This window comes from Zychaea mexicana (assembly GCF_025766255.1).
Source record: "Zychaea mexicana strain RSA 1403 chromosome Unknown BDB00scaffold_53, whole genome shotgun sequence".
Taxonomy (NCBI): domain Eukaryota; kingdom Fungi; phylum Mucoromycota; class Mucoromycetes; order Mucorales; family Lichtheimiaceae; genus Zychaea; species Zychaea mexicana.
The window spans coordinates 44101-68746 of record NW_026516716.1 but is presented as its reverse complement, the minus strand read 5'-3'; the positions used below and the strand labels follow the sequence as shown (position 1 = coordinate 68746).

The 24646-nt window shown below is 43.3% G+C and overlaps 9 protein-coding genes across 9 annotated transcripts; 5 read left to right on the top strand and 4 right to left on the bottom strand.

Moving 5' to 3' along the window:
- Positions 1–2390: 2390 nt before the first annotated feature.
- BDB00DRAFT_830887 (uncharacterized protein) lies at positions 2391–5307 on the bottom strand. Its single transcript, XM_053124072.1, has 10 exons — positions 4745–5307; positions 4417–4643; positions 4241–4314; positions 4027–4114; positions 3747–3932; positions 3617–3639; positions 3524–3534; positions 3256–3421; positions 3076–3186; positions 2391–3005 (listed from the first exon to the last, which is right to left on the bottom strand). Exons 1-10 carry the CDS (start codon positions 4820–4822, stop codon positions 2776–2778), a joined length of 1194 nt encoding a protein of 397 aa, XP_052978116.1. The 5' UTR covers positions 4823–5307; the 3' UTR covers positions 2391–2775.
- Positions 5308–5335: 28 nt separating this feature from the next.
- BDB00DRAFT_830878 (isocitrate dehydrogenase, NAD-dependent) lies at positions 5336–7406 on the top strand. Its single transcript, XM_053124071.1, has 7 exons — positions 5336–5496; positions 5616–5666; positions 5768–6175; positions 6267–6581; positions 6685–6759; positions 6838–6993; positions 7108–7406. Exons 1-7 carry the CDS (start codon positions 5482–5484, stop codon positions 7177–7179), a joined length of 1092 nt encoding a protein of 363 aa, XP_052978115.1. The 5' UTR covers positions 5336–5481; the 3' UTR covers positions 7180–7406.
- Positions 7407–8242: 836 nt separating this feature from the next.
- On the bottom strand, positions 8243–9188 carry BDB00DRAFT_766278 (uncharacterized protein; the record flags this gene model as incomplete). Its single annotated transcript, XM_053119581.1, has 3 exons — positions 8243–8322; positions 8453–8558; positions 8664–9188. The coding sequence occupies 3 exons, from the start codon at positions 9186–9188 to the stop codon at positions 8243–8245; spliced, it is 711 nt and encodes a 236-aa protein (XP_052978114.1).
- A 1434-nt stretch (positions 9189–10622) lies between these two features.
- On the bottom strand, positions 10623–11379 carry BDB00DRAFT_789170 (mitochondrial ribosomal protein S25; the record flags this gene model as incomplete). Its single annotated transcript, XM_053120854.1, has 2 exons — positions 10623–10860; positions 10940–11379. 2 exons carry the CDS (start codon positions 11377–11379, stop codon positions 10623–10625), a joined length of 678 nt encoding a protein of 225 aa, XP_052978113.1.
- A 1048-nt stretch (positions 11380–12427) lies between these two features.
- BDB00DRAFT_883650 (BRCT domain-containing protein) lies at positions 12428–13289 on the top strand (the record flags this gene model as incomplete). Its single annotated transcript, XM_053128254.1, has 3 exons — positions 12428–12616; positions 12793–13170; positions 13242–13289. The coding sequence occupies 3 exons, from the start codon at positions 12428–12430 to the stop codon at positions 13287–13289; spliced, it is 615 nt and encodes a 204-aa protein (XP_052978112.1).
- Positions 13290–13646: 357 nt separating this feature from the next.
- BDB00DRAFT_873880 (ankyrin repeat-containing domain protein) lies at positions 13647–14517 on the top strand (the record flags this gene model as incomplete). The annotated part of the gene is made up of 4 exons (XM_053127151.1): positions 13647–13689; positions 13760–13785; positions 13866–13924; positions 13995–14517. 4 exons carry the CDS (start codon positions 13647–13649, stop codon positions 14515–14517), a joined length of 651 nt encoding a protein of 216 aa, XP_052978111.1.
- A 259-nt stretch (positions 14518–14776) lies between these two features.
- Positions 14777–15129, bottom strand: BDB00DRAFT_721692 (acyl carrier protein-like protein; the record flags this gene model as incomplete). Its single annotated transcript, XM_053118185.1, has 2 exons — positions 14777–14935; positions 15052–15129. Coding segments are annotated over 2 exons (237 nt in total), but the record flags the coding sequence as incomplete, so codon positions are not given.
- A 4159-nt stretch (positions 15130–19288) lies between these two features.
- BDB00DRAFT_766288 (Sec23-binding domain of Sec16-domain-containing protein) lies at positions 19289–21431 on the top strand (the record flags this gene model as incomplete). Its single annotated transcript, XM_053119583.1, has 5 exons — positions 19289–19499; positions 19719–20163; positions 20249–20670; positions 20741–20963; positions 21035–21431. 5 exons carry the CDS (start codon positions 19289–19291, stop codon positions 21429–21431), a joined length of 1698 nt encoding a protein of 565 aa, XP_052978109.1.
- Positions 21432–21792: 361 nt separating this feature from the next.
- On the top strand, positions 21793–23291 carry BDB00DRAFT_467183 (uncharacterized protein). The gene is made up of 3 exons (XM_053117486.1): positions 21793–22522; positions 22611–22765; positions 22845–23291. The coding sequence occupies exons 1-3, from the start codon at positions 21995–21997 to the stop codon at positions 23011–23013; spliced, it is 852 nt and encodes a 283-aa protein (XP_052978108.1). The 5' UTR covers positions 21793–21994; the 3' UTR covers positions 23014–23291.
- Positions 23292–24646: the final 1355 nt, after the last annotated feature.

Here is a 24646-nt window from a genome sequence, read left to right as displayed (position 1 = left end):
GAAGGGAGCTAGTCGTGCACGACTGGCTCTTGCTCATCTTTTGTACAGTTGCAAAGTTCTTAGTTTCATCTTGGTTTTTTATCTTCCTCAAAAACTGAAAGCGAGAGTGTGTGCAAAGAGGTACGTATATGTTCGCCGCTGACAGACCTTTGTGCTATTTCTTTTAATTGTAGGAACTGTGGAGGAGTAGGTTCTGTCGGGAACTGAGGCTTGCGGACAAGAAAGGGAGGAGTAGGTTCCGACGGGAACTGAGGCTTGCGGAAAACAAGGGAGGGCAACCTCCCTTGTGGAGGTACGTATATGTTCGCCGCTGACAGACCTTTGTGCTATCATATTTCTTTTATTTGTAGGAACTGTGGAGGAGTAGGTTCTGTCGGGAACTGAGGCTTGTGGACAAGAAAGGGAGAGGTGTAGGTTCTGCCGGGAACTGAGGCTTGCGGGGAACAAGGGAGGGCAACCTCCCTTGAGGAACGAAGGATTCATAAAAGTCGGTCGACTTGTCAGGCAACATCAAATAAACTTGGTTTCTTATTGTACTTTCTTAAATAATGTAATTGTAACTATTGGGCAGATCGAGTGACGATTGTAATAAACGCGATCATTTTTTTTACATCTTCCTACTGCCATTGCGCTTGGTACTTGTTGGTGCTTTCTCTGGAGCAGTTATGTAGTTGCAAATGAGCCTTTTTGTGCTTGAGTCGTCGAGAAAACCGTAGGCTGTGCATTCGCATGTGTGCTCTCAAAAACAATACAGCTGGTTTACCTTCACGACTATACCAACAATGATTGCAAATTGTTGGTGGCAAAATAAAAAACCGTATCGCAAAGCAAACAGACCATCCCCATATTCACATATACACGAACCAGATCGCCAACCCAAACTAAATGATGTTTGCCTTGATTTCTTTGCAGTATAAAAGGCCCAGTACATAAGCTCATTAGGGAAGTTACATAATCCAACTTGTTGGGTCTTGCCACCAATCTCTCATGCTACTGTCTCTCAACATTACTGCTACTGATACACGTGTACTAGTAATACTCATAGATAGATTGAATATGGAATGTATCATCACTGCTTAAGATTATAACAAGTTATCCCGTCAAGTTATTGATGTTTCTTATCTACAATAGCTTTCAACGGCGCCAAACTTGCCAAGTTTTTAGAAGCGCATTGTTTTGTGCTGCTAATGATGAGTCATAATAATAATGTTGTGCTTAACTTTTATCTATTACATTTCAAGTAAAAGCCATTTCAGTTTACCCCCTTCCCTTCTTTTGTCTTTCTATGATCGCTGGCGGTACTACTATATCAAACTACACCAATATCCGTATCCGGCAAGCCAGTATTCTAAAAGACATCCAGAAATGTGTTGACGTCCATATAAGTTTTTTGTGAGCGTCCAAGCCTCGAGTACATAAATACATTACATGGAGCTATACTACTGAGATTCTTCATGCAATCTAACGAAGCCACTTTAAAATTTTTGATTTGCTTGACGCTACTTTTGATATCAACACTAGCGAAAGTATCAAATGTAGGGGATGATAATAAGGGAAACCCGATCGGATATATACGTTAACAGTAGTTTGATCCAAAGATGATAGTAGTGTGGACACACTCAGTCGATTACCAAGTAAGTCTATCACAAGCTCGGTGCAACGGCGGTTGGTCGCAAGTTAGTGCAGGCACTCGAAGCAGCTGCAAAGACGGAGGGGCATCACGCTCTGAAAAAAAAACGTCGATATTATGACTCACTAGGCTATGTATTACAAGATCCCACTTATTAAACGCGCGTTCAAAGTCCTCATCAGCAACTATGGAAGAGGGGACTTCTAACAGATGCAATCCCTAATATTGTACATATTGCGTTAATTTCAGGTTCAAAATTGTGTCTACCTTTTTTACAAATACAAAACTTATGACTGCAATTTCCATTGATCGGCGAGAAGCATCACAAGAATATATATATATATATATATATATATATTCATGTAAACCGGTGACGTATGCCAAAATATATTAAAAAAGAAGGGCCTGCTTCTACACGATAAAGATATTGCTACAAAATTAAAATTTGCAGTTTAAGCCTGTATTGTATATGGAGCTTATACATTTGGATGGTAAAGAAAACAAAGACGGGTGTGCGGTTTATTAAATTACATATTAGACAACTGATAGCAGCACAAACTTGAAACCTACTGTGTAAAAGGAAAACGAGTATGCTGCCGTTTGAGATACCAGCTAATGCCAATGGTCTCCTGATGCGGGATCTACATGCCTTAACAGAGAAATAGTTTTCTTTGTCTGGAAAGCACACCAGTATGACTTACTTATAGCGGTTTTGCCTTGTTTTATCATGGTATGCTCTGCCATGCTACAGCAATAGTGACAAGGTTTAAAACTTTATATAAAATAGGTAGAAGCACTCAATACACACTCTCAGTCCGCTAAGTATGACAGTTACGCATAATTCCAGAATCATATGTATGAGTTTGTTTATATAAGTAGCAAGCCTTTTATCGTTGTGATGGAGGCGAACTAACAGAACATAGTATGTGATCCTGTAACATAGTCGGCCTAATACACGCTTGCTGTCCTTTGCTGTATGTAACATACAACTAAGAAACTTTAAATTGTTTGAAATTACCATGTAGATAAGCTGTTACATTTTTATCATATGCATTTAAAGCATTAAATAGTTTATGTCATTTTGTTCTTTTCATATCAAATGAAAGATGGAATGCAATTATTTTTTTTCAAAACAAATAGGTAACTTATTGGGGCTTGCCTTTCTTGAAATCAGCAACAGCACGTTCATACAATGCATCATCCAAAAATACAGTTGCGGCAGTCTTTGCGAGACAACGAGCTGCACGGATAGCATCCGCATGAGCCTCCTCAGTGCCAGCAGCCTCGGTAAACTCTTTCGTATGGTTGGATGCTGTGGTATGAATACCAAAGCCAGGATGGATCGCAGGAACTACATTTGATATGTTTCCAAAATCTGACAGAAAAAGAGAATGCACATTAACAAAAACGGGGTAAACTGGCTGTTCTTGAGAAAAGTTACGCACCTGTGCTTCCTGTTGTTGTGCGTTCTTCTTCAGCACGCGAAGGAAAATCGATCCCTTCTTGCTCCATGTATTTTTTGTATTCCAAGATCATGGCATCATTGGTAAATACATCTGCATTTTTTACCTCTAATCATTAGTGTATTTACTTTTAAACACATTTGATGTGTATGTTCTGGTTACCTTCAACAACACCCTTTGAAGCCCACGTGACTTTCATTTTACAGCCTGTTGCTTTAGCAGCAGCTTCAAAACAATGCTCAAGTTTTGCCTTGAGCTCGGTCAGCTGATTACGAGTGACGGAACGAGCATAGAATTTGGCTGAAGCATAGTCAGGAATTACATTCGCCTAAACGATTCCACGAGAAGGTGCGGGGAAAGAGGTTAGATGCCAAGTTCATTCAGCTCCGCCTTATCTCGTTTATCTTTTTCTTTCATCATCGCTGCTTACGGATTTGCCGCCTAAAACAAAAATGCCGAAAGAAAGAGTGCGCATTAGCGTATATAAATATAGAAAATATTCGAAGGAGTATAGGCGCCTTACCGTTAAGAATAATACCATGCAGTCTTGTTAAAAAAACAAGGAAAAGAAGATAAGTAGTTGTAACAAGTCCTCTTTTTCTAGTAACAATTATCTCGTAGCATCCCCGTCCTCACTTTTTATCTTTTATTACCTGTTCGTCGTCAAGGTCTGCTGGCGAAGCATCGCCATATTATTCCAACCTTGCATCAAAGCATCCACAGCATTGATACCATTCCATGGTGCCATTCCAGCATGCGAAGCCTTTCCAAAGTATTCCACAACCACCGAGTCCAATGCCAACATCAGCGCATAAAGACAATCATTGGCAAAAGGATGACTATAACAATAGAAAACCAACAAGTTTAGCCACTGAAAACTTCCACCGACAAATGTATGTCAATTTGGTCTAGTTCTCTGAAAAAGTAACTCACAGCATCATAGCAAAGTCAACACGCTTTTGAACCTCACCATGAGTGACCAAATCAATTTTGCCTGAAGTGGATTCTTCGGCAGGTGTACCTTAACGATAGACGGGTCAAGCTATGAGCCAAATATTTCATTCTCCACAACAGCTCAACACACACATGAAGCACCACACTTCATTTTTGCAAATTTTGCCATTTCTGTTTATAGTGTATCTTTTACCGAAAAGAACAACGGTTCCTTGAATTAAGTTCTTCTCCAAGAGAGTTTTTGTAGCCATAGCACATGCAACGCCACTTTTCGAAAGATATCAAAGTAGAAAGGGATGTTAGCTTCGCGAACAACAGTATAAAATTGCTTTATATCACTCGCTTAAGAAGCAACAACTAAGTACATACGAAATCGATATGAGGTTGTGGCCGCAAGCATGTCCAACTCCAGGTAAAGCGTCGTACTCAGCACAAAAGCCAACACGACGACCAGGTCCGTTCGAAAACTCAGCGATAAACGCGGTTTCCAGACCTGCTGTTTCGCATTGTACTTTGAAACCTTGCTTATCAAGATAGTCAGTAAGTAGCTTGTGTGCTTTGTACTCGCGATTGCCGAGCTCCGGATTGTCGTGAATCTACATAAGTGAAAAAGTGAGGGTTAATGGTGGTGCGGTGGCGGTAAATTTATAGTCTGTGTACTTAATGCAATTTTCTCGGATATTCCTTCAAAACGGACCTGGAGACTGATTTGTCGAAGCTCATGGTTGAGGCCTTCAATGGTATTGTTAATGACGCTTTCGACCTCGGAGTCCATGTCTAGTTATATAGAGGTATTATAATAACACGGCCGGGCGGATATGTACGCAGTTTTAACGGCTTTGCTGAAGCGAAACTCTCCGACAGAAATTGGGTTCCCACAGATCAAAAGCTTTAATCGCGGTTATCTCCATTGAGCGGACGCATTGATCCGAGCTTCGCATTACTTTTTCGAACCGTGTAGAGTTTTTTGTTACTTGCCTTTCACCGTCATTACTATCCCTCGCTCAATCAATTGTAGAAGCGTATCAATGCTACATACGATACTCTGGATAGATACACAGTTTGGATTCTCTCGTGATTGATTGTATCGAGGAGAGCGGTAATATGTTGCTAAGCTTGATCTACTCCGTTGTTGCTATGGAAACTTCCTATGCTACTGCGGGGTAATCCAAGCAATGACTTCATTACAATAAAGACACACAAAAATGTTTAAAAAGAAGGACATCCTTTAAGGAGCTCCGAAGTTATCCGGGGTGTTCCATTAAAACCCATACAAGCAAAGGCCAAAACGTTTATCCTTGGCGGGATTACCCTTCAAAATTTTCGTTTCAATGCCTTCCCGTAAATGCAGGGTTCCTACTTTTCTTTTTCCTTTCTCTCTTTCATCTATTCTTCTTGTACTTGTTCCAAAACTAAATATCATCATTTACACTCATGGCAGCTCCTCAGGTGTGTTTTCTTACAGCACTTTTACGATGATTATGAAGAAAAGAACAATTGAAGATAAAATTGTGTGATCCATGGCTGTTGTGTTGATGATATTGTTTGTTGCATATGCGTTGCGTTAGTCCCGCCCCTCCACCGCTGTTCCAGTCCCTGCCCCCGGAGACCAACAAACCGTAAATATTTTTTCTGCTACGAGTCTTACCCCACATTTTCCCCCACAGTTGCCTTGTACATGAGATAATTGAATGCGTATCAACACCACACATGACAATAGTTCTTCCCTAAAAAGTATGGTGGCAAGTACACTGTGACCCTGATTCCCGGTGATGGTGTTGGTAAAGAAAATACAAATGCTTTGAAGGCTGTCTTCAAGGCTGCCAACGTGCCTGTCGAATTCGAGCAATACGACGTATCCGGTATCGCAGACGAACACGATCAGCTTTTCCAAGAATCATTGGCATCGTTGCGACGAAACAAGGTCGGTATTAAGGGTATCTTCTTCACCTCACCTGAAAAAGACTCTCGTACCTCGTTCAACGTTACCATGCGTAAGGAGCTCGACATGTATGCTTCGCTTTCTTTAGTCAGAAACATTACCGGCGTGCCCTCGCGTATGAAAGATATTGATTTCGCTATCATTCGTGAAAGCACTGAGGGTGAATACTCTGGTCTTGAGCATGAGGTAAAGTTTTTATGGGATCTCTATATTAGGATGATGTGATGTCATTTGAGGAAGGTGAAGAGGACTTATTATTAAAATGTGACATACATAGTCGGTCGATGGTGTTGTTGAATCGCTTAAAATTATTACCAAGGAAAAGACAGAACGTATTGCTCGATTCGCTTTCGACTTTGCATTGAAGAACAACCGTAAGAAGGTTACTATCATCCACAAGGCCAACATTATGAAGTTGGCCGATGGTCTTTTCTTGCGCACCTGTCGCGAAGTTGCAAAGGAATATGAACATCACGGTATCCAGTACAACGACCTGATCGTCGACAATACCTGTATGCAGCTGGTTTCGCGTCCTCAACAGTTCGATGTCATGGTCATGCCCAATTTGTACGGCAGTATTGTTTCTAACATTGTAAGTTTACTTGTTCGACTTTGTTACGGGCTGATGAGATATATCCATTTGCACATCCGGATTCGTATACTCAAACATTTGTTATATCATATAATGTTATTAGGGTGCCGGTTTAATTGGTGGTCCTGGATTGGTTCCTGGTTGCTCCATTGGTCGTGAATATGCCATGTTCGAACCGGTAAGGCAGAGCAGATGAAAACAGTTGACTTGTCAGAGAGGAAACAGAATTATTGATCATGTATCGTTGTTCGTATAGGGCTGTCATCAAGTGGGTCTTGAGCTCCAAGATAAGGGTATTGCTAACCCAACTGCTTTGCTCCTGTCATCCGTCATGATGTTGAGACACTTGAACTTGAACGAACATGCTGACGCCATTTCCAACGCGGTTTTCGAGACTATTGAAAGTGGCAAGGTTAGTAAATGGGGGCTAAAGAAAAAGATAATAAGTGTGGTTTGATTTGTTGAAAATAAGGAAGTCTATCAAGTATACATTGCTAATCATTGAGTGTTTTATACAAAAAATTAGGCCAAGACTCATGATATGGGTGGCGAGAACACTACCAAGGAATTTACTGATGCCGTGATTGCCAACTTGTAAATAAAATTATAGGAACCATCTTTTGTCTATATCCCTCCCCTCCAACACCTCTTCTCTCACTCCTCCAATATTCACGTATACGGACAGAAACACCACACATATCATATTACCGTTTTTCCCTTTCTACTCAAACATGCACCACCCCTTCACATATTTTACAGCATCACACCGCTATTTTCTTCTGGAAGAAGATATGAAAATATTTATGTATCAGCAGTATCATCCGTTATTATTTAATTGTGATTTTTCAAGGGGACGGTTCTATCGTTTCGGCTTCATTAAATTCTGGGAATGACTCGTAAACTTTTTGGAACTCGGTAAGTTGGCCCATAAGCACGTCTTCTTGGTTAGCATGTGCGAATATCGGGTCGACAGCTGGTTGCTGTTTGCCTGATATCCATGTGGCAATGTCCATCCATAACGTAAGCCAAGTAGAACCTGGAGGGCATCCCAGTGATGGAGTTGGTGCAGTTGTTGTCTGGTTCATATTTGAGCTCTGTCTATGCGAAACGCGGATGAAAGAGGGAGCAAGTAAACCGAGTGCGTACGTGTACTTATGAAGGAGTGGAGAGTATGTGGTGAAATGTACGTGATACTACTAAAGCGAGTTTGAGAATGCCTGCGAGAGAGTGGGAGAGATAGAGAGAGAGAGAGGGGGGGGGAGGAAAAGAAAGGGAGGAAGAGAAGCGAGAAGTCAGATTCATCATGCTTGGCCACTTTTTTTCTAAAACTTTCTTTCTCTCTGAATGTGGTGTATCATGCGTGGCAATTGGCATGTATGTTACAGTACTGTTCTGCTAGATATAAGCTTGCTCGCATTCTTTCGCCTGCCCCTGGCTCCTAGCTAAAAAGAGAAAAGAAAACACAAGCACACGCTCCCCTTGATTTTGATCATCGTCTTCCTACATTTTTGAGTCTCTTTCTCCGTTGTATGTGGAAGTAATGGTAGTAATAACTGTCATATTTCATGGCCAATGCAAGAGCAAAATCATTTATACAAACAATAGAAGATGGGCAAACAAGGAAAAGAAACATTAGAGAGAAAAGAGAGAGAGAGACCAAGTTACTCTAACTGGCCATGATATGCATGATATGAGTAGTAAATGCCAAAGATGAGGAAGAGGACAGCACCTGCGAGGGTCACTAGATAACACATGGATAGGTAAAAGTGCACATTATTAGTCAACAACAGTAAACGAATGACAACAACAAACATAAATGCATGCAAAGCAATAAGGTCGATCGGGAGGAGTGCTTCTGTTCCAATTCTTACCTGTTCGTACAGAGATTTTAGCTGCCAACATACGTCCACCTACTACTGCTAATGCAGTACACAACGTGTGACCAACAATAACGCCTGCGGTTACCCAGTATACATTCTATATGAACACAAAACCCATTTCGTATTTAGAAACTCACAATCACATTGTTCCATAAAAGGTAAAACAACCAATGATAACGAAGAAAAAAATGAAAAGACTTACGTTAGCAGCAGCCAAGGCAATCGTGGAAATCTGCGATCGATCGCCCCATTCACCCAGAAAAGTCAATACAAATGTCTGCACAAAGACAGGCGAAAAGACCAGTTGCATAAGGTTCATGAGTCCTTCCTTGGCCTTTTCCGCCTTGTTGACACGACGGTTATCATCGTCTTCTTCAGGCTCCATGCCGCCCACTTCCAAGGATTCCAACTTGTGCACTCGGTCGCGATCCTCTGTTTGTTTCAATTCTTCCTCCACCTCTGTCATTTCCTCCTGGTTGTCTTCTTCCATATAATAGCCTTCGTATATCATGCGAACGCCAAAGAATAAAAATAGCAAGGCAGCGATAACGTCTGTGTAGGCCTTGGGTATCAAATTGGGAACGACGTGGCCCAGGAACGCCGATAAAACGGACATGAGTGCAAGTGATGAAAATGCTGCTGAAAACACGACGAATCGCGAATGCTTCATGGCCATAATAGCTGCAATAAGAAAGGTCTTGTCACCAATCTCTGAAACGATAATCATTAAAAGTGAAATCAACAGAGATTGTTCAAGGTCTCGTAAGTCTTCGCCGTCACTGTCGACTATTTCACCCAGGTCATCTCCTGTTATCCTTGACGAAGCGTCTGATGAATCCAATACATTGGAAGGTGGAAGGGCACCGGCATCGACCATCTATATATAAACGTACCATTAATTTTTTGGAATCAGTCATGAAACACTTGTACCTTCCCCGAAATTCACACTAGATTCGCGTGTATCCGCCAATGAGAAGAAGGATTGTACCTCTTCTACGGGGTTATCTTGAGCATGGGTCAAGATGCTAAATAACAGAACTGCACATGCAGCGGAAAATATCCATTTGGACGCCATGTGTTGTGGTATGTGTATATATACAATGGTGCGTATGTGCTGGTCTGTATGTGTGGGTGGCAGTCAAAGGAAAAAAGAAGAAAATAATAAAGCTACGCCAGCGGGAAATAGCACGGGAAATAGCAGGAGAGAGATTAGGAGGCGATCCCAAGTGTTTCACGTTTCACAGCGCCTGCTGTAAACTGGTGGACCAATGAACGCCTTGATAGATTTTTTTGACATCTGACGATAAGTTTTTTGTTTTTGCATGCCTCTGCAAGGAATGTTGAAATTTAAGAATACTGGCCTGCGCGCGTATGATACCTGTGTTGGTTGAAAACGCGATATAGCGCATGTAGCAATTCACAGTTGACTTTGACCATTCTTGCGCTTCCATTTATCTTTTATACTTTACTCTAGTCCCATTCCCTCCTACTATTTGTTATCTATGATAGATGCTAGATGGTGACACCATCCTTTATTCCCGCAGTTACACTTCTCTTCAGCTTGATCCAAGACAGATACCAGGTCGGAGCTGGATGTTTGAAGGTTTCTTTCATGGCTCCACTCAAGACTTTGAGCGTCTTTGGAATTAATACAGCAGGTCATAGTATGAAATAATAACGCTTGTTCAGCGTAACTTTTTCATTTTCTTGCATGTCCAGATACGGATAGACCTGGTTGTTTAAAGCAACAGTGACATTTCAAAGGATTAAAGTAGCACATATTTATATATACTCAATGGCATTAAAGTCATGCTCCATGGATACAAGGTGCTGCACCATGGGAATTATGATCAAACGTTAAATGGAGGGGCTTTGGTGAGCGGATGACCCTTTAGTACCACCCATAATCATTCTGCATTCCACACAGCAAAGGTTTTAACTTACCAGTATTCCATCTTTTAGAATGATTCGTTAATGGACTACCAGATACAAAGCATAGCCCACCAAAAGCGCAAAAAGCAACTAGCACCACCACTCCTCTCCCAGCACACCAACACCGTGTTTCTCCTTCAACTAAAAGCTTTTTGATTATCTTATTCTATCAAAGAAAGAGTAGTATGTATATATACAATTTTTTTAGTACTTTTGATTTAAACATTTTCTAGATTGAAACACGCTCTTGGCCTTCTTTGAGGGCACGTTCTTCAAGCTCCAAAGCTTGTCTTGTCCACTTTTTGCTCTCCAATTCTTGAAGGGCGGCATCCATCTGTGATCGCATCTGTCGCTCGACTTCTTCTTGACGTGCACGGATCTCGTAGAACTCGGATGTTGCTTTTGCGTATGCTTTTCGTTCAGGCATCTTTTCGTTTGTCACCAAGTGCAATTGATACTTGATAACACTATATGTATATACATGTTTTGGAGCATTAGTTTGAGATAAGCACCGAGATGCACATATATTCAACAATGGCAACTTACGTTTCACCAGTTACTTCTTCGGGGAGCATGTCAGGCAATAGCAACTGACTATAGTCGGTACGGTTCAAACCAAGCTTGTTCTCAACCAACGACTGCGGTCGTGCCAATTCAAATGGATGATCTTTGTAGAATTGACGTCTCATTCTGTCCTCAGGGTATACAATCTGAGCAGGTCGTGGTGGTCTCGTGCGTAAATGTTTTTGTTTATGACGTGTGCTGCTGGTTGCTTGTTGCTGTTGTTTGGCGTTGGTGAACAATTCTTTTTCGACGTCGGTATGAGCGGATACATTAGCATTAGGGTTGCGAGAACGGATAATGGAAGGTCCAGGAGGAACAGCACGTACGGCATGGAGCCATACAGGTGCCTTTTTCAACAAGTTGCCCTTGAGCAAATTGCTGGCGTGTTGCTCGAGCTTGGTGAGTTGAACACGATACGCCATTTGAGTTGTGTATGGTGCGTGGACTTCGAAGAAGTGTTATGTAGGAAAAAAAGCCGTCAACAAAAATCGAGTGGCGGAGTTCTCGAGGAACAGGGTGGTTTGTCAGACCAACGACAAAATAAGAAGGCGAATGTTTTTGTTGCTATAACTGTTCCTTCCAAGCTTCAGTGTCTTTTTTTTCAGGGTAAAAGAACGAGAGGATAAAAGTGTACTAGTCTACGTATAACTCTTAGTTTGGAGCTCAAGTTATGAAAGGAGCTAGTAGATATCAGCATCAAAGCGAGAAAGTTTGCTGTGGCTTGCTAGTGTTAAATCGGTATCTTTGATTCGGAAACAGCAGGATGTCGTGCCTGGATATCAAGAAAATATGAGCCTTGTCATCCAGCCAAACTTCTTTAATAATCTCTTAGAAATGAAAGGTTAAAGCTTACAGAGAGCGCATCATTATATAAGATACTACTCCCGCCACTACGGCTTTCTCTTATATATTCCACATTACACTCGCAATTTCCTGGTGTGAGCTGTGAGCTGCATCACGGTCCACTTAAAACGAGTCTATAAGCAGATGCCTGCTGTTCCAAAGGAAAAGCACTGCGTTGTGATTGGCTGCTATAGCGCTTCCTCAATTTCGTGTTTAAAATTAGCAGGGCAAAACCAGAGCGGCATACCGAGTTTCGTCCCTTGGCATTTTTTTCTCTGTGTTCTACAATAATATAATACAAAACGACGCGAACGTATAATGACCTCCGTGCAATTTACTGTTGGTCGGCTCGATGCTGGCATGGCAAGTATTGCCTAATACTTCTTTTTGATAAAGTGGAGGGGTCAGCTAGGAGAAGAGGTCTTTGTAAAAAAAATGCATATGTGTACATATACATATAATATAAAGACGTGTATAGCTAACCTGAAATGTATATAAAAGGCTATTCTCTTGACAGAGGACCATCATCTCATTGAGTTCCCATCGCTTCTTTTACCCAATGGCGTGTCATCAGGCTCTATAGTGAATATTACAGTCAATCGCAACACTGCCGAAGAAGAGAAGAAAATGAATGAGTTCTGGGAACTACAGGAGAAGATTCTTTCAGCGTTTGGCGAAGTAGAACCAGAGAACCCAGTGCTACGCGTCCGAAATATTACACAGACTTCTCTTACTCTTGAATGGGATCCTTTGCAACTGCACACATCGAGACTTCGCTCTTTGGATATATACAAGAATGATACTAAGTTGGCACAGGTTAGTATCTGGTGGTGATGGTGCGTGGAAGATTACTTGACAACAGTACAGTTTTGTGGTAAACAGGGAATGAGTGAAGGATTTCAGTGAATGGTGATAACTGTGATGATATTTGTGGCAAGCAAAGAAAAAATTGGGAACGAGATTGCTGATAATTATTATCACATTCGATATAGCACGTACCTAACGATACAAACTACATCAAACTATCTGGATTGGACGTTGATCACGAATACGAGTTCCACATTGTTATCAAAACGACGGCCGGACAATTTGAATCGAACCGCGTGCAAGCACGTACGCACAAGATGGAAAATCTGACGGGCATTTCGGTCGCATTTGGCAAGTTTGAACAACCAGACCCTGCCATGACGGAATTGAAGGAATTGCTCGAGAAGATGGGCGCACATTGGTCAGAGGAAGTGACCAGCGATACGACACATTTGATTGCTCAACAACCCGGTGGTGATAACTATGACAAGGCAATGATGAGCTCTATACCAGTGGTCAAGCCAGATTGGGTGATCCAATGTGATAAGAACAGCAAGATCCAGGTATGTAATGATAACAAAGAAGACAAGTGACTACAAGATATATACTGAGCTGTATGCTTTTTCTTATTTAGCCTGCTCTGCCATACTATATTGTGAATGTACCCGTTGGAAATGAGTGAAGGAAAAGAACATCTGGGCATTTGGCTTAATCACTCACTACCTAGCGCTCAGCCTCCATCATTATAACTCATATTGCTTGACCCGTCCCTCACCCAGGCAACCAAGCCTCTCGTTTTTCATTACCACTACACTTCCCAAGAACTCTTTCTTTTAATCCATCGTTCTCTTTCGATTCTTTTTTGGTACAACTTGTGTCTTCAAACATATAAGAAATATTAGCATTTGGGTTTGCCTATACATAGAGCAACGCACCAGATTAATCGTTTGATTAAGGTTTCTTCCCGCTCAAAAGTTCGTCGTGGCTGACGGACTTTTTTTCACGTTTTTGCTTGAATCTCTTTTTTTGAAACACACACATGAGAGGACACGAAACTAAGGATAATCTTTGGATCGCTGCTGGTAAGTCCTTGCTAATTGCCACCATATTGACCGGTTTACTGAGGGATTGACACTGGAAATGTTGATCTAGGTGATGGACAGCTCGATCGAGTCAAGGTTTGTATCGGTTAAAATCAATAAAACGAACACTATATGCATAAGCTGGCCTTTTTCTTAATCCAATGCGCTTATTTTAGGAGCTGATCGAAGGTGGCGCCAATGTCAACAGCCATGATGAATTTGGCTATACCGCACTGTACGTTTTGTATTCCAAGTGGAGAGTGAGAGTGAACATTCGACAGAGAAGGAGACTGATAACATATTAGACATGCTGCGGTATCGTACAACCAAAAAGAAATTCTCGAATACCTATTGGAAAAGGGCGGCAATGTCAACATTGAAGACTTTGATAAAGATACTCCCTTGTATGTGGCCGAGACTGTCGAAATGGCCCGTTTACTAGTCGACAAAGGGGCTGATCCCAAGCACAAAAACGAAGAAGGCGTGAGTCCTGCACTCAACGCACACCAAGAAGGATGGCAGCAAGTGGCAACGATGCTGGCCGAAATAACAAAGGAAGAATTACCAACGGTGGATGACCATATTGAACAAGCACTTGAGAATGCTACTGTTACTCCTGCTCCGTCTGCGAACCCATTTGCCGTCGCTGGTGCTGAAGGAGCCAATGATAACAGTGATGGAGAAGAAGACGACAATGGTGCTATGGAACACTATATTGAGGACATGGTTCGTCGGATACAAGAGCAAGGTGGTGTACAGAATGAGGAAGAATTACGTGAAGCTGTCACGAAAATGGTGCTGGAACAGCTTCAAAATAGTATGAAATAAAAAAACCGCACTTGTACTTTTTTTTTCTGTTGTAAATAATATCATCATCCACTTAAAAAGACGATAATAAAGTAGAATTGTATTACAGGCATCCCAACGACCCAATTAACCAAACATCCCTTACTCTTAACCGTTTCATATATAGAAATCTTTGAAGATTGCAATATGTAAAAATATGTTGGCTTTTTCCATGTATCTTTTTATCTCTTTATACAATAAGAATTGAAATCAAAAACACAAATTATTGTGCGTCATCGCGCTTGGAGATATAGTCAATAGCTTGTTCGACAGACTTGATCTCGTCGGCATCCTTATCAGGGATCTCGACACCAAATTCTTCTTCGATTGCCATTACAACCTCAACGGCATCGAGACTGTCCAATCCAAGATCGTTAATGAAGTTGGAGGTGGCGTTGACCTATTCCGAATAAAAATCCCATATATTTGCGATCAATACTTTTTTTCAATCTCTTTTCATCCTTTTTCTTCCCTTTCTAACCACATGTTTAAGAGAGTATCGAAATTTGTGTTTACCTTGGAGCTCTCGACCTTGTCGAAGCCCTTGACAATGTCGAGCACACGGGTTTCGACAGTTTCACGCGTAAGACCAGAGGTGTAGAAACGAGCGAAAACAGCAGGCGAGGCACGGATAGCAGTCTGCTGGCGGACGGTGGTGGCGGCAGCGCGCGAGGCAGCGTTAAGCAAAGCAGTAGGACGGAACATGGCGAAAGTGTGTTTTTATTATATAGCGTGTGGAAAAAAAGAATTCAAATTTGCCGAAAGTAAACGTACAGACAGGGTATAACTAGCGGAGTCACGCTTGTCCTCAGAAGAGTATCCCCGCATTTCCATTTCGACGCGTGCAGCAGTGAAAAGCTATGAAATACCTCTAAATTTAATGCTTTTCTTTCTAGCTACATGATTAAGCTTCAAGAGTATGGAAGATGGTGGTTCTTCTCTTCCCCTACTCTATTATAATATTGGCTTTCCAGAAATATGACTATGAAGAGTGATTAGTGCTAATGGCGTCGGGTAGTAGTATTAGATGAAGAAGAATTCGCATCAATAACCATCAGCCAGTTCACCACGCTTTGTTCTCCACCTACGGTATTGTGCTCCTCTATTGTTTAGAGATAGAAAGCAGTTTTACCTACTGGTTTCACTCCAATGCGATATCAGTAGCTATGCATTTTTTGTCGAACATAAACTTTGGGAAGAATCTTCACTTTTAGAAGTATTCTTGATGATGAAACTGTATATAGATACACCTCTTAAAGCTCTACTCGCTTGACAGTTTGCTATCGTCATTTTTCCAGTATTCAATGTCTGTAGCGATAAGAGCTGAATCAGCAACAGCAGATAGTTATAAACGCGTCGTATGTTTATAGAGGCGAGGCTTTGCAGCATATATTAAAGTCTTTACAAATCACGGAAAGGATCGACTGTACCTTAATTGATACAGATGCAAAGAGCTAGTACATGGCTGTTGTAGGTAGATACAAAAGCTTTAATAACTCGTAAACAAGCGGTACTTATACTTGGTAGTCAGGATAGTATTAGCACAAAAATAGTCGTGTAAATGCTTACTGACATGCTTCTTATATACTGCTGCCCATTGGAAAAGGAAGGCATTCTGTCGACAGAAGTACTGGCAAAGAACAGAAGGTTTGCTATACGCTCATTTAGTATGTCCCTGTATGATAGCTATTGGAAAAGAGAGATTCTCGACCATAATATCGGAACATTGGTGTAGTGTAGACTTGTTTCTTTTAAAGCAACGACAGATATTTTAAGCGCCACAACGTTTCGGGCTCCCTCTCCTTTTGCAAACCTTAATTCGTCATCAGCGTAGGCGTCTTGTCCAGTATCCACCGCATATCCTGCGAGTATACAGTACCTTGAGTAAGTATGCTCTTTCGTCAAAAGCAATGCAAGTACTATTAGAGAAACATCAACAGTTTTTGTGCAACAACATGGCAGCATACCATTCATACACGTAATTTGTTCGTGTCAACAGAAAAGAAAAAGATCATCCAGGATGGACCCTTATAATATACGCCTGATCAAGAAGGCAGAAACTCCGCTCTTCAAATGCGAGCACGCCGAGTGGCAAGCCATATTGTGCGTGTGTGCTTTGCTCGCTGCCGTCAGAAAACCAAACAAGGCGCGGCTTATTTCCTTTCCAAACAAACGTTGACAAGACAATAAGACTTTCTCTCTGGCCGGGAACAGAGTTTGTTGAAGGCCGACTTCAAAGAAGAATTTAAAAAGAACCAACAACAACAATAACGACATTAGGAACCCCTCCTCTCGCCTTTTCTCTTCCCGGAAAGAAAGAAGACAGGACAATAGCATGGCAACCAACCAACAAGAGTCAACCGTTAATGATGGTGCCATCTTGTTTGCCAAGGACAACGACACTGACCCATTTCAAACCTTGTCCACTGCCAACGCCAATGCACAACAACAACAACCAAAGATGACGCCATCTAATTCACAAACGACGCAACAATCGGCTTCTGGCGCTACTACTACAACAGCTACTACTACGACTGCTTCCGCTGCACCGGTTGTTAAACAACAACAACCACAACCAGTAGCAGCTCAACAAGAAGAACCGATCGCAGGCGACGCAAGTGCATTGTTTGGTAATGGTGGGGATAATGATACCAATGGACTGTTTGGCACAACAGATTCCCTTTTCTCCAACGGTCAAGGTGCGCAAGAAGATCCATTTTTCTCGCAACAACTGCGTCCTCAGCCGCAACAGACGCATTCAGCAACGACTACGGCGAGTGCTTATGACCAGCAGCAACAATATAGTCAACAGCACCAGCCAGGATACGGAGGCTATGCACAGCAAGGGCAGGAGCAATATGATCAACAGCAAGCATACGGTCAACAACAGCAGCAACCACAATATGATCCATCTTCTTACTACCAACAGTATGCGCAACAAGACCAACAACAACAACAACCGAGTGCTGAATATGATCCCTACGCCGACTATCAATTCCAACAACAGCAACAAGATCCATATGCCGCTACTGCCTATCAGCCCACTGCTACTACCTCAAGTACAACACAAGCATCTACTATTAATACGACTAATGCTGCTATGACAACGAACTATTACGAGCAATCCGCATATGATCCACAACAGTATAATAGTAACTATTATGCGAATCACAACCAGCCTGCCGGTGCTGCTGCTACTACTGCTACTGCTGGTGCGTCTCAAACTCAGCCAGGGGAAACAACGGAGCAGCAGCAATATAACCCATATGATCCTGCCGCTCAACAGCAATTTGGTCAATATGGTCAACAACAACAACAGCAATACGCCCCTTCCGCCACAAGCTATGACGCAACGAACGGTCCAAGTGCGTCGGCTCAATATGATCCTTATAATCCTCATGCGCAACAGCAACAACAGGATGCATATTCTCAATACTCGCAACCACAATATCAACAACAAAATGACGCGTATTCGCAGTATTCACAACAATACCAACAGCAGCAGCAGCACGATACATATCAACAGTATACACAACAAGATCAGCAGTATGGGCAGTATAATTACTATGGAGCGGATCAGAATGCCACAGGTGCAGTGGCTCCTGAAGTCCAATCAGCGCAACAGGAACAGTATGCTCCATTTGATACCACAGCGCAAACTTCTCAGCAGCATCCACAATCTCAACAGCCTCTTCAGCAAGCCGGTGGACACGAATTAGAACCTAGCGCGCAAATTCAGCAGCCAGGGAATCAGCAGGATGCTTTTGCATCAATGGGAACAGGATCAGAATTGCAACAGCAGGATACATATGCACCAGTAGGAGGGGCAGAATCACAACAACAACAGTATGATTCGTATGCACCAGTGGGAGGTGGAGCGGCACAAGTGCAACCACAAGAGCAGCAAACCCAGGATGAGCACAAGGATGCGTTTGCACCTGTCGACAGTGGAGTGGATACGACACAGCATCAGCAGGGAGGGGAACCACAACAACAGCAAGAGGATGTATATGCGCAGTACAACCAGTATAACTACTACGCTGGCTACGATCAGTCTGGCGGAGGAGCATCTGAAGTACAAGTATCGCAACAGGAAGAGTACACGTCTTTTGATACAGGTATACAATCGCAGCAGGAACAATTTGCGCAATTCGATACTGGAGCTTCAGAAGTTCAGAAGCAGGCGGGGGCAGAATCTACCCAATTCGAAACTGGTGCATACCAACCACAACGGCAACAAGAAGGAACTACTACTGCTGAAAGCAAAGAAGCGGTACAAAAGCAACCTCAAGAACATACGCACGATATTTATGGTGACGAACAAAAGATGGAAGGTGCAAATCAGCAACAGCAACAGTCTCACGTACCACCACCTGCTGCACCGCCAAAGAGCAATGTCGATCCCAAGCAAGACAACGAGCCCACTACCGCAGTGGAACCTCTACACCCGCCACCTCCACCACCAGCAGCAAGGGCGGCGGCTGTTGTACCAGAGACAACACAAAATGCTACCACGAATGACCAAGTTGTACCACCATCGGCTTATGATCCATATCAACCATCAGCCTATACCGACAGCACATATACTCAGGATCAGACTACTGCCACAACCAGCATGATGCCTGCTGTGTATACCCCATCGAAGCCTGACGAAGCATATGCTGCTACACCTGCAACCGTCGAATCAGCTTATATTGGACGATCATCGATCGAGCAAAACAGAGCCGAGACAAGTACTGTGCAATCTGGCAGTATGTTAAGTCGTCTTGCATCCCCTCAATTGGAGCAATTGTTGCCTTGTCCGGATCCTGGTTGTGAGGGTGAAAATAAGGCAAAGGCCAAGTTTTGCTGTGAATGTGGACGGCCTCTGACTTCAGGTGTGTCGAGGTCAGTGACACCCATAATGGCAACTGCGGCACAGCCACCACCGCCAACTGCTGCTGCTACGATACCGGACATGTCGAGTTATCAACCTTATGCACCTATACAACAACAACAACCTGCTGGTCAAGACATGTATACGCCCGATTATTCAGCAGAGCCCGCTACATTGATGGTTGGCGGCGAAGGAGGAGGAGGAGTACCACCATCTGATTCAACGTCTTACTACCCCGAGACAGGTACTGATGTGTATGATCCCCAGGCAGCACAACAGCAACAACAGATGGATCAGCCACAACAAGCACAATACCCGCCGGATCCATTGCACCGAGCCAGGGGCTGTCCCATTGTCACTTTTGGTTTTGGCGGCAAAATGTGTGTCATGTTCCCACAAACGGTCCAACGATTCACCAGTCATGTTGGATACGAAAGCGGTGCACCGATCACCAAGGCCATGCCAAGTGCTGTTCGAATCTCAAAACTCAAGGACGTCGTGGGTAGTGACCAGAACCCCACGGTGGCTAGCCTGGCAAGCTTTGTGGGTCCAGTCTTGAATGATAGCAAAGGCAGCACAAAGAGTAAAAAGAAGGAGGTACTGGCTTATGTGGATAAACGAATTGAGGAGTTGACTGCTGCATTACCTGTACAAGAAGGCCTTGGTGTCGAGTATCGCCACGCTGAGAATCGGGTGTTGTTGTGGCGATTAATCAAGACCTTGACTGAGAATGATGGATCTATTGGGGATGGGTAAGTTTCTGTTGATGAAAGAAGAGCGGTTGAATCAATAACAAAAACAAGGGTTTCAACTCACCTTCTTTATTTTTTTATCCAGGGACAAGATGGATATTGCCGTCCGTGCGCTTGTGCAGCCGATCGAAAAGGGAGATGAAAATGACCAGGGTAACTTTAGTGTGCCTGCATACGCACAGGCTGATGGCCACCAACAAGATGAAGATGCCGAAAACTGTGAGCGATCTAAAAAGGTGTTGGGCGAGCTCGAAGCATGCCTTGTCAAGGGTGATCGCTCGGGTGCTGTCGAGTACGCAATGCAAGAGGATTTATGGGCCCATGCACTTATTCTGGGCAGCTGTGTAAATAAGGATGTCTGGAAAAAGGTCGTGACAAACTTTGTGGAGCGCGAACTATCGCAATCGGCCGGGAAAACGCCGCGTCAAGACCGTCTGAATGTTACTGGTGATAAGCAAGCATTGCGAGTCTTGTATTCGTTATTTGCAGGCTCAGGAGCTGCGTCTAGTAAGTAGTATCAGCATTTGCCAGAGAAGAAAACATCTCTCCTAACAAAGCATTTTACTTGTTACTATAGTTTCCGAATTCTTGCCTGCTGCTACACCCCAACAACGATTGGGTACTCCATTTGGCGTGTCACCTCAAACACAGCCAGCACAAGCAACCGAGGATCAGCTACAGCAGTGGAGAATCACTCTGACCTTGATCCTTGCCAATCGAACGCCAAGAGACACGGAGGCCATCACATCATTAGGTGATATTTTGCGCGCACATGGCTGGTTAGATGCGGCTCATATTTGGTAAGTGAATCAAGAAACAAACAGAGAAAGAGCATCAGATTGATCTAATCTTTTCTATGATACCTTTGCAGCTATCTCGTCTCCCCGCAATCTTCATTACACTCTGGCATCGATGCACCACATGTCCGTTTAACGCTTATTGGTGCAGAGGGCACCACTGCCTTTTCAGATCTGGATGCATATTATCTCACTGAATTGTACGAATTTGCATTATCCACCAAGCAAGGTGGCGCATCATCATTACCGTTCCTGCAAGGCTATAAGCTTGTGCATGCATGGTGGCTTGCTGACTTTGGATACTTAACTGAGGCCCAACGGTACTGTGAAGCGATTGCCAATGCTATCAAGGGTTACACCAAGGGCAGCCCGTACTTGCATCGTCAATTGTTGGAGAATTTGAAGGAGTTTGGTGAGCTTTGCGAAGCTGCAAGTGGACATAGCATTGGGTATAGTAGTCTTTTTTTATGACTAAACTCAAGACACACAGAAAGAATGTCCGTGTCGATTACTTACTGAAACGATAACCACAATTAGTGATACCAAGTCGTGGGTCAAGAACAAGCTTTCAAAGAACATGCTCGAGTCCATGTGGGGTTCATTTGAGGGCAAGTTCAACAAGTTTGTGAGTGGAGAAGATATGCCACCAGAAGAACCGCCTGTGCGCAAATCGACCGAGATTATGGGCACGCCATATGACGCTGCCAAAGATGGTCCACCTGCTCGTAGTGCCTCTGCTTTTGATTTCCGCAACGCTGCTCGATCTAGCATTGGTCCTGAAAGTCTGCGTCGAGCTGCGACGCCAACAGCCAATATGGCGTCTGAAGCTTATGGTGACCGTCGTTCTTCATCCCCTGGTGTTCGTGGTGCGGGACCTTTTGCACATGCTTTTACCCCGCTCTCACACTATGGTCAAGTGCATGAACAACCCCAACAGGAAGAACAAATGTCCCAGGAGGCCGCTGCTGCTGCATCTTTAGCCGATCAACAGCAACAGCAACAGCAAGATCAGTATCAAGACAATAATAGTGCTTATGGTTATGGCCAACCGTATGGTGGTTATGGCTACGGTGCTCAACCGACAAATGCAACCACTTCTCCGTTCGGTCATAGTGCTGGTGGTACGCCAGCAGCAGAACAACATCATGGTATGTCTTACTATGGCCAGGATTCTTACAGTAATGACCCCTCTGTTGGATACGGAGAACAACAGCAAAATGGTTATGGTGGTTGGTATGGCTCCGATCAACAGCAGCAGCAGCAGCAGCAGCAACAGCAACCGGAACCGGAACCGGCGGCGGCAGCAGGAGCAGGAGCAGTTCCCAGTTACGAACCACCGACACCTGCAGCTAGCAATTATGAGCCCAGTTATCAGGGAGAAGATGATGATCTTGGCTTTGGCAACACTTCGCTTACAAAGAGCAAACCAGCACCTCCACCTGCACCTGCAGCAGGATCTGGTGACGCCAACAATGAAAATCAGGCTCAAGCAGCTGCACCGGAACCATCATCGCAAGAGAATCCCACGGACAAACCACATGAAGCAGATGAACAGAAGACAGGTGAGTATTTGTAATCGCCCTTTTAGGGATGTAGGATGGTTTTTTTATGGGTAACTGATGATGATTATGATGTATGACACAATAGCAGATGAAGCCAAAGGATGGCGTATCTTTTCACTATTCTCAAGAAGTTCAACGCCTTCCAACTCAACCCCGGGTGAAAAGAAAGCTGTCAAGGCCAATCTTGGCGAAGAAAGTGCATTCTATTATGACGAGAAGGAAAAGCGCTGGGTCAACAAGAATGTAAGTTTGAAAACAAAATGTGCTGAATAGCTTATATTTTCCAGTTACTAATAATCATGAACAACTATTCTCATCATAGGCTCCCGCTCAAGCAGCAGCAGCACCGCTGCCTCCTCCACCCAAGGCAAGCTCAAGTCCAGCACCACCTTTTTCTTCTTCTTCTTCCAGCCACAATGCACTCACACCTCCTCCTAATGCACCACCTTCCACAACCGCATCGACACCTCCTCAACGGCCACCCGCTATGATGCGCTCGGGAAGCACGCCAGCCTCAGCAACGGCTACCACGCCGCCTGCTCGATCAGCAACATCTCCACCGCCTAGTGGTGGAGCAAGGCGTGCAGGCCGTAAACCTATGCGAAGTAGATATGTCGATGTGTTTAATCAGCCTGGAAATTAGAAACTTTGGAAGCACGCACTTTTTTTTTCTCTTTCACTACTCTCTATACAACTACAACAAAACTTACTATTAAAGAACAAAAGCATGATTATTTTACAGATGTCAGCTACAGTGTTTTTGAACGTTGGAGACACCTTCAAGTTTTTGCGCCTTTAAGCTTTCCGAATAACTTCTTAAACATGGAGGTTCTAAAAAGTGTATAGGCTATGACAATACTGTGTGGGCTGTATCATACACAGTAAAGATGTTGAGATGAACATTGCGTCTGAGTGGGACTATTCTGTTCGGGACAGATAATGGGAGGATAACGAATCAAAATCAGGGAAAAGGACGTGGGTGAGCTGTACTATGAGATATGGGTCCATTGATGACTTTTGCGGAAGTCAACGCTTTCTCTGTCGCACCTTTGGACATCAAGTGAACCAATACAAGATACCATGTTGCGCGACTACTTGAAACATTTTTTATCTCTAGAACTACACCCATTTTCCTCTCTTATACTTTTTGAGGTTTGCCCGCTTATAAGGTCGGGACTCGAAAGGTCGGCTCGACCTTGCCACATTTTTACTTATTGGTGTAGATATGGAAGAAGGAATAGGCTGTGGATAGGTCAACTTGATTGACGATGTCGACCAGATCGATCCTAGTCGAAGGAGATGGGCACATTTGCTTAGATAAGTGCATTTATCACAAGAATAACGCGAGAGAGAGACAGAGAGAGCATGTGCAAGCGCACAGCCACAGTAATCATAGTTTATATATTGCTATTGCCTGCCCATGGCGGTAATAAGGAAAAGAGTACGGCTTGAATCAAGGGACTGCTCAATAAAGCTAAATTGAGCTTTATCGAACAAAGATGGAGGATATACATAGAACCTACTGTAAGCAGCTATTTACGAAGGTGACAAACAAACCGAAGCATTGATGTTGGCAGCGGTGGTGCGGAACTTGCTAGGTCGTCCTGTATAAAGTGGCATCGCACTATTACTGTATACTACATAGGGTCCTCTTACAGATTCGATCAGCAGCTGTTTGGCTCTTCAGGATATGTAACACGTGTGGGAATATGAGAAGGCGATCTTTGTTCTATTTGGTAAAACGTGTATTTAAAGAAAAGTCTATTGCAATGTAATGCCACGTGGGGTGGAGAGAGTGCCACTGCTGCTCTGTTTGTAGACTTTGGGGACACTCCAGAAGGTTTATTGCTACTACGGGCGCTCATTTTCGTTAGGGTGATGGGAAAAAAGGACCGTGGGGTTTGTTCATAGTACAAAAAGAGAGAGAAATTATCATGCATATAATAAAAAAGAGGTAATGAAAGAGAAAGTATGTACACTAAGAATTGGGTGTTTGTTGTTGTTTGTTGGGGAGGAATGATGTGATGTGGTATGATTGTGATAGTGCAGCAGAAAGAATAAAGTCATGATAGATGGTGCTGTTGCTCTTTCTCGTTATTAGCAGCAGCATCGTCCGCTAAGCTT

Coding starts and splice junctions, on each gene's coding strand:
- BDB00DRAFT_830887 (XM_053124072.1), bottom strand. CDS start 4,822: ATGGACTCCGAGGTCGAAAGCGTCATTAACAATACCATTGAAGGCCTC. Junction 4,115..4,240: donor AGGAACCGTTGTTCTTTTCG/GTAAAAGATACA, acceptor TCTATCGTTAAG/GTACACCTGCCGAAGAATCC. Junction 3,187..3,255: donor TTCAAAGGGTGTTGTTGAAG/GTAACCAGAACA, acceptor TAAAAAATGCAG/ATGTATTTACCAATGATGCC.
- BDB00DRAFT_830878 (XM_053124071.1), top strand. Junction 6,760..6,837: donor AATATGCCATGTTCGAACCG/GTAAGGCAGAGC, acceptor TTGTTCGTATAG/GGCTGTCATCAAGTGGGTCT. Junction 6,994..7,107: donor AGACTATTGAAAGTGGCAAG/GTTAGTAAATGG, acceptor ACAAAAAATTAG/GCCAAGACTCATGATATGGG.
- BDB00DRAFT_467183 (XM_053117486.1), top strand. CDS start 21,995: ATGGTTATGGCCAACCGTATGGTGGTTATGGCTACGGTGCTCAACCGA. Junction 22,523..22,610: donor AGCAGATGAACAGAAGACAG/GTGAGTATTTGT, acceptor ACACAATAGCAG/ATGAAGCCAAAGGATGGCGT. Junction 22,766..22,844: donor AGCGCTGGGTCAACAAGAAT/GTAAGTTTGAAA, acceptor TTCTCATCATAG/GCTCCCGCTCAAGCAGCAGC.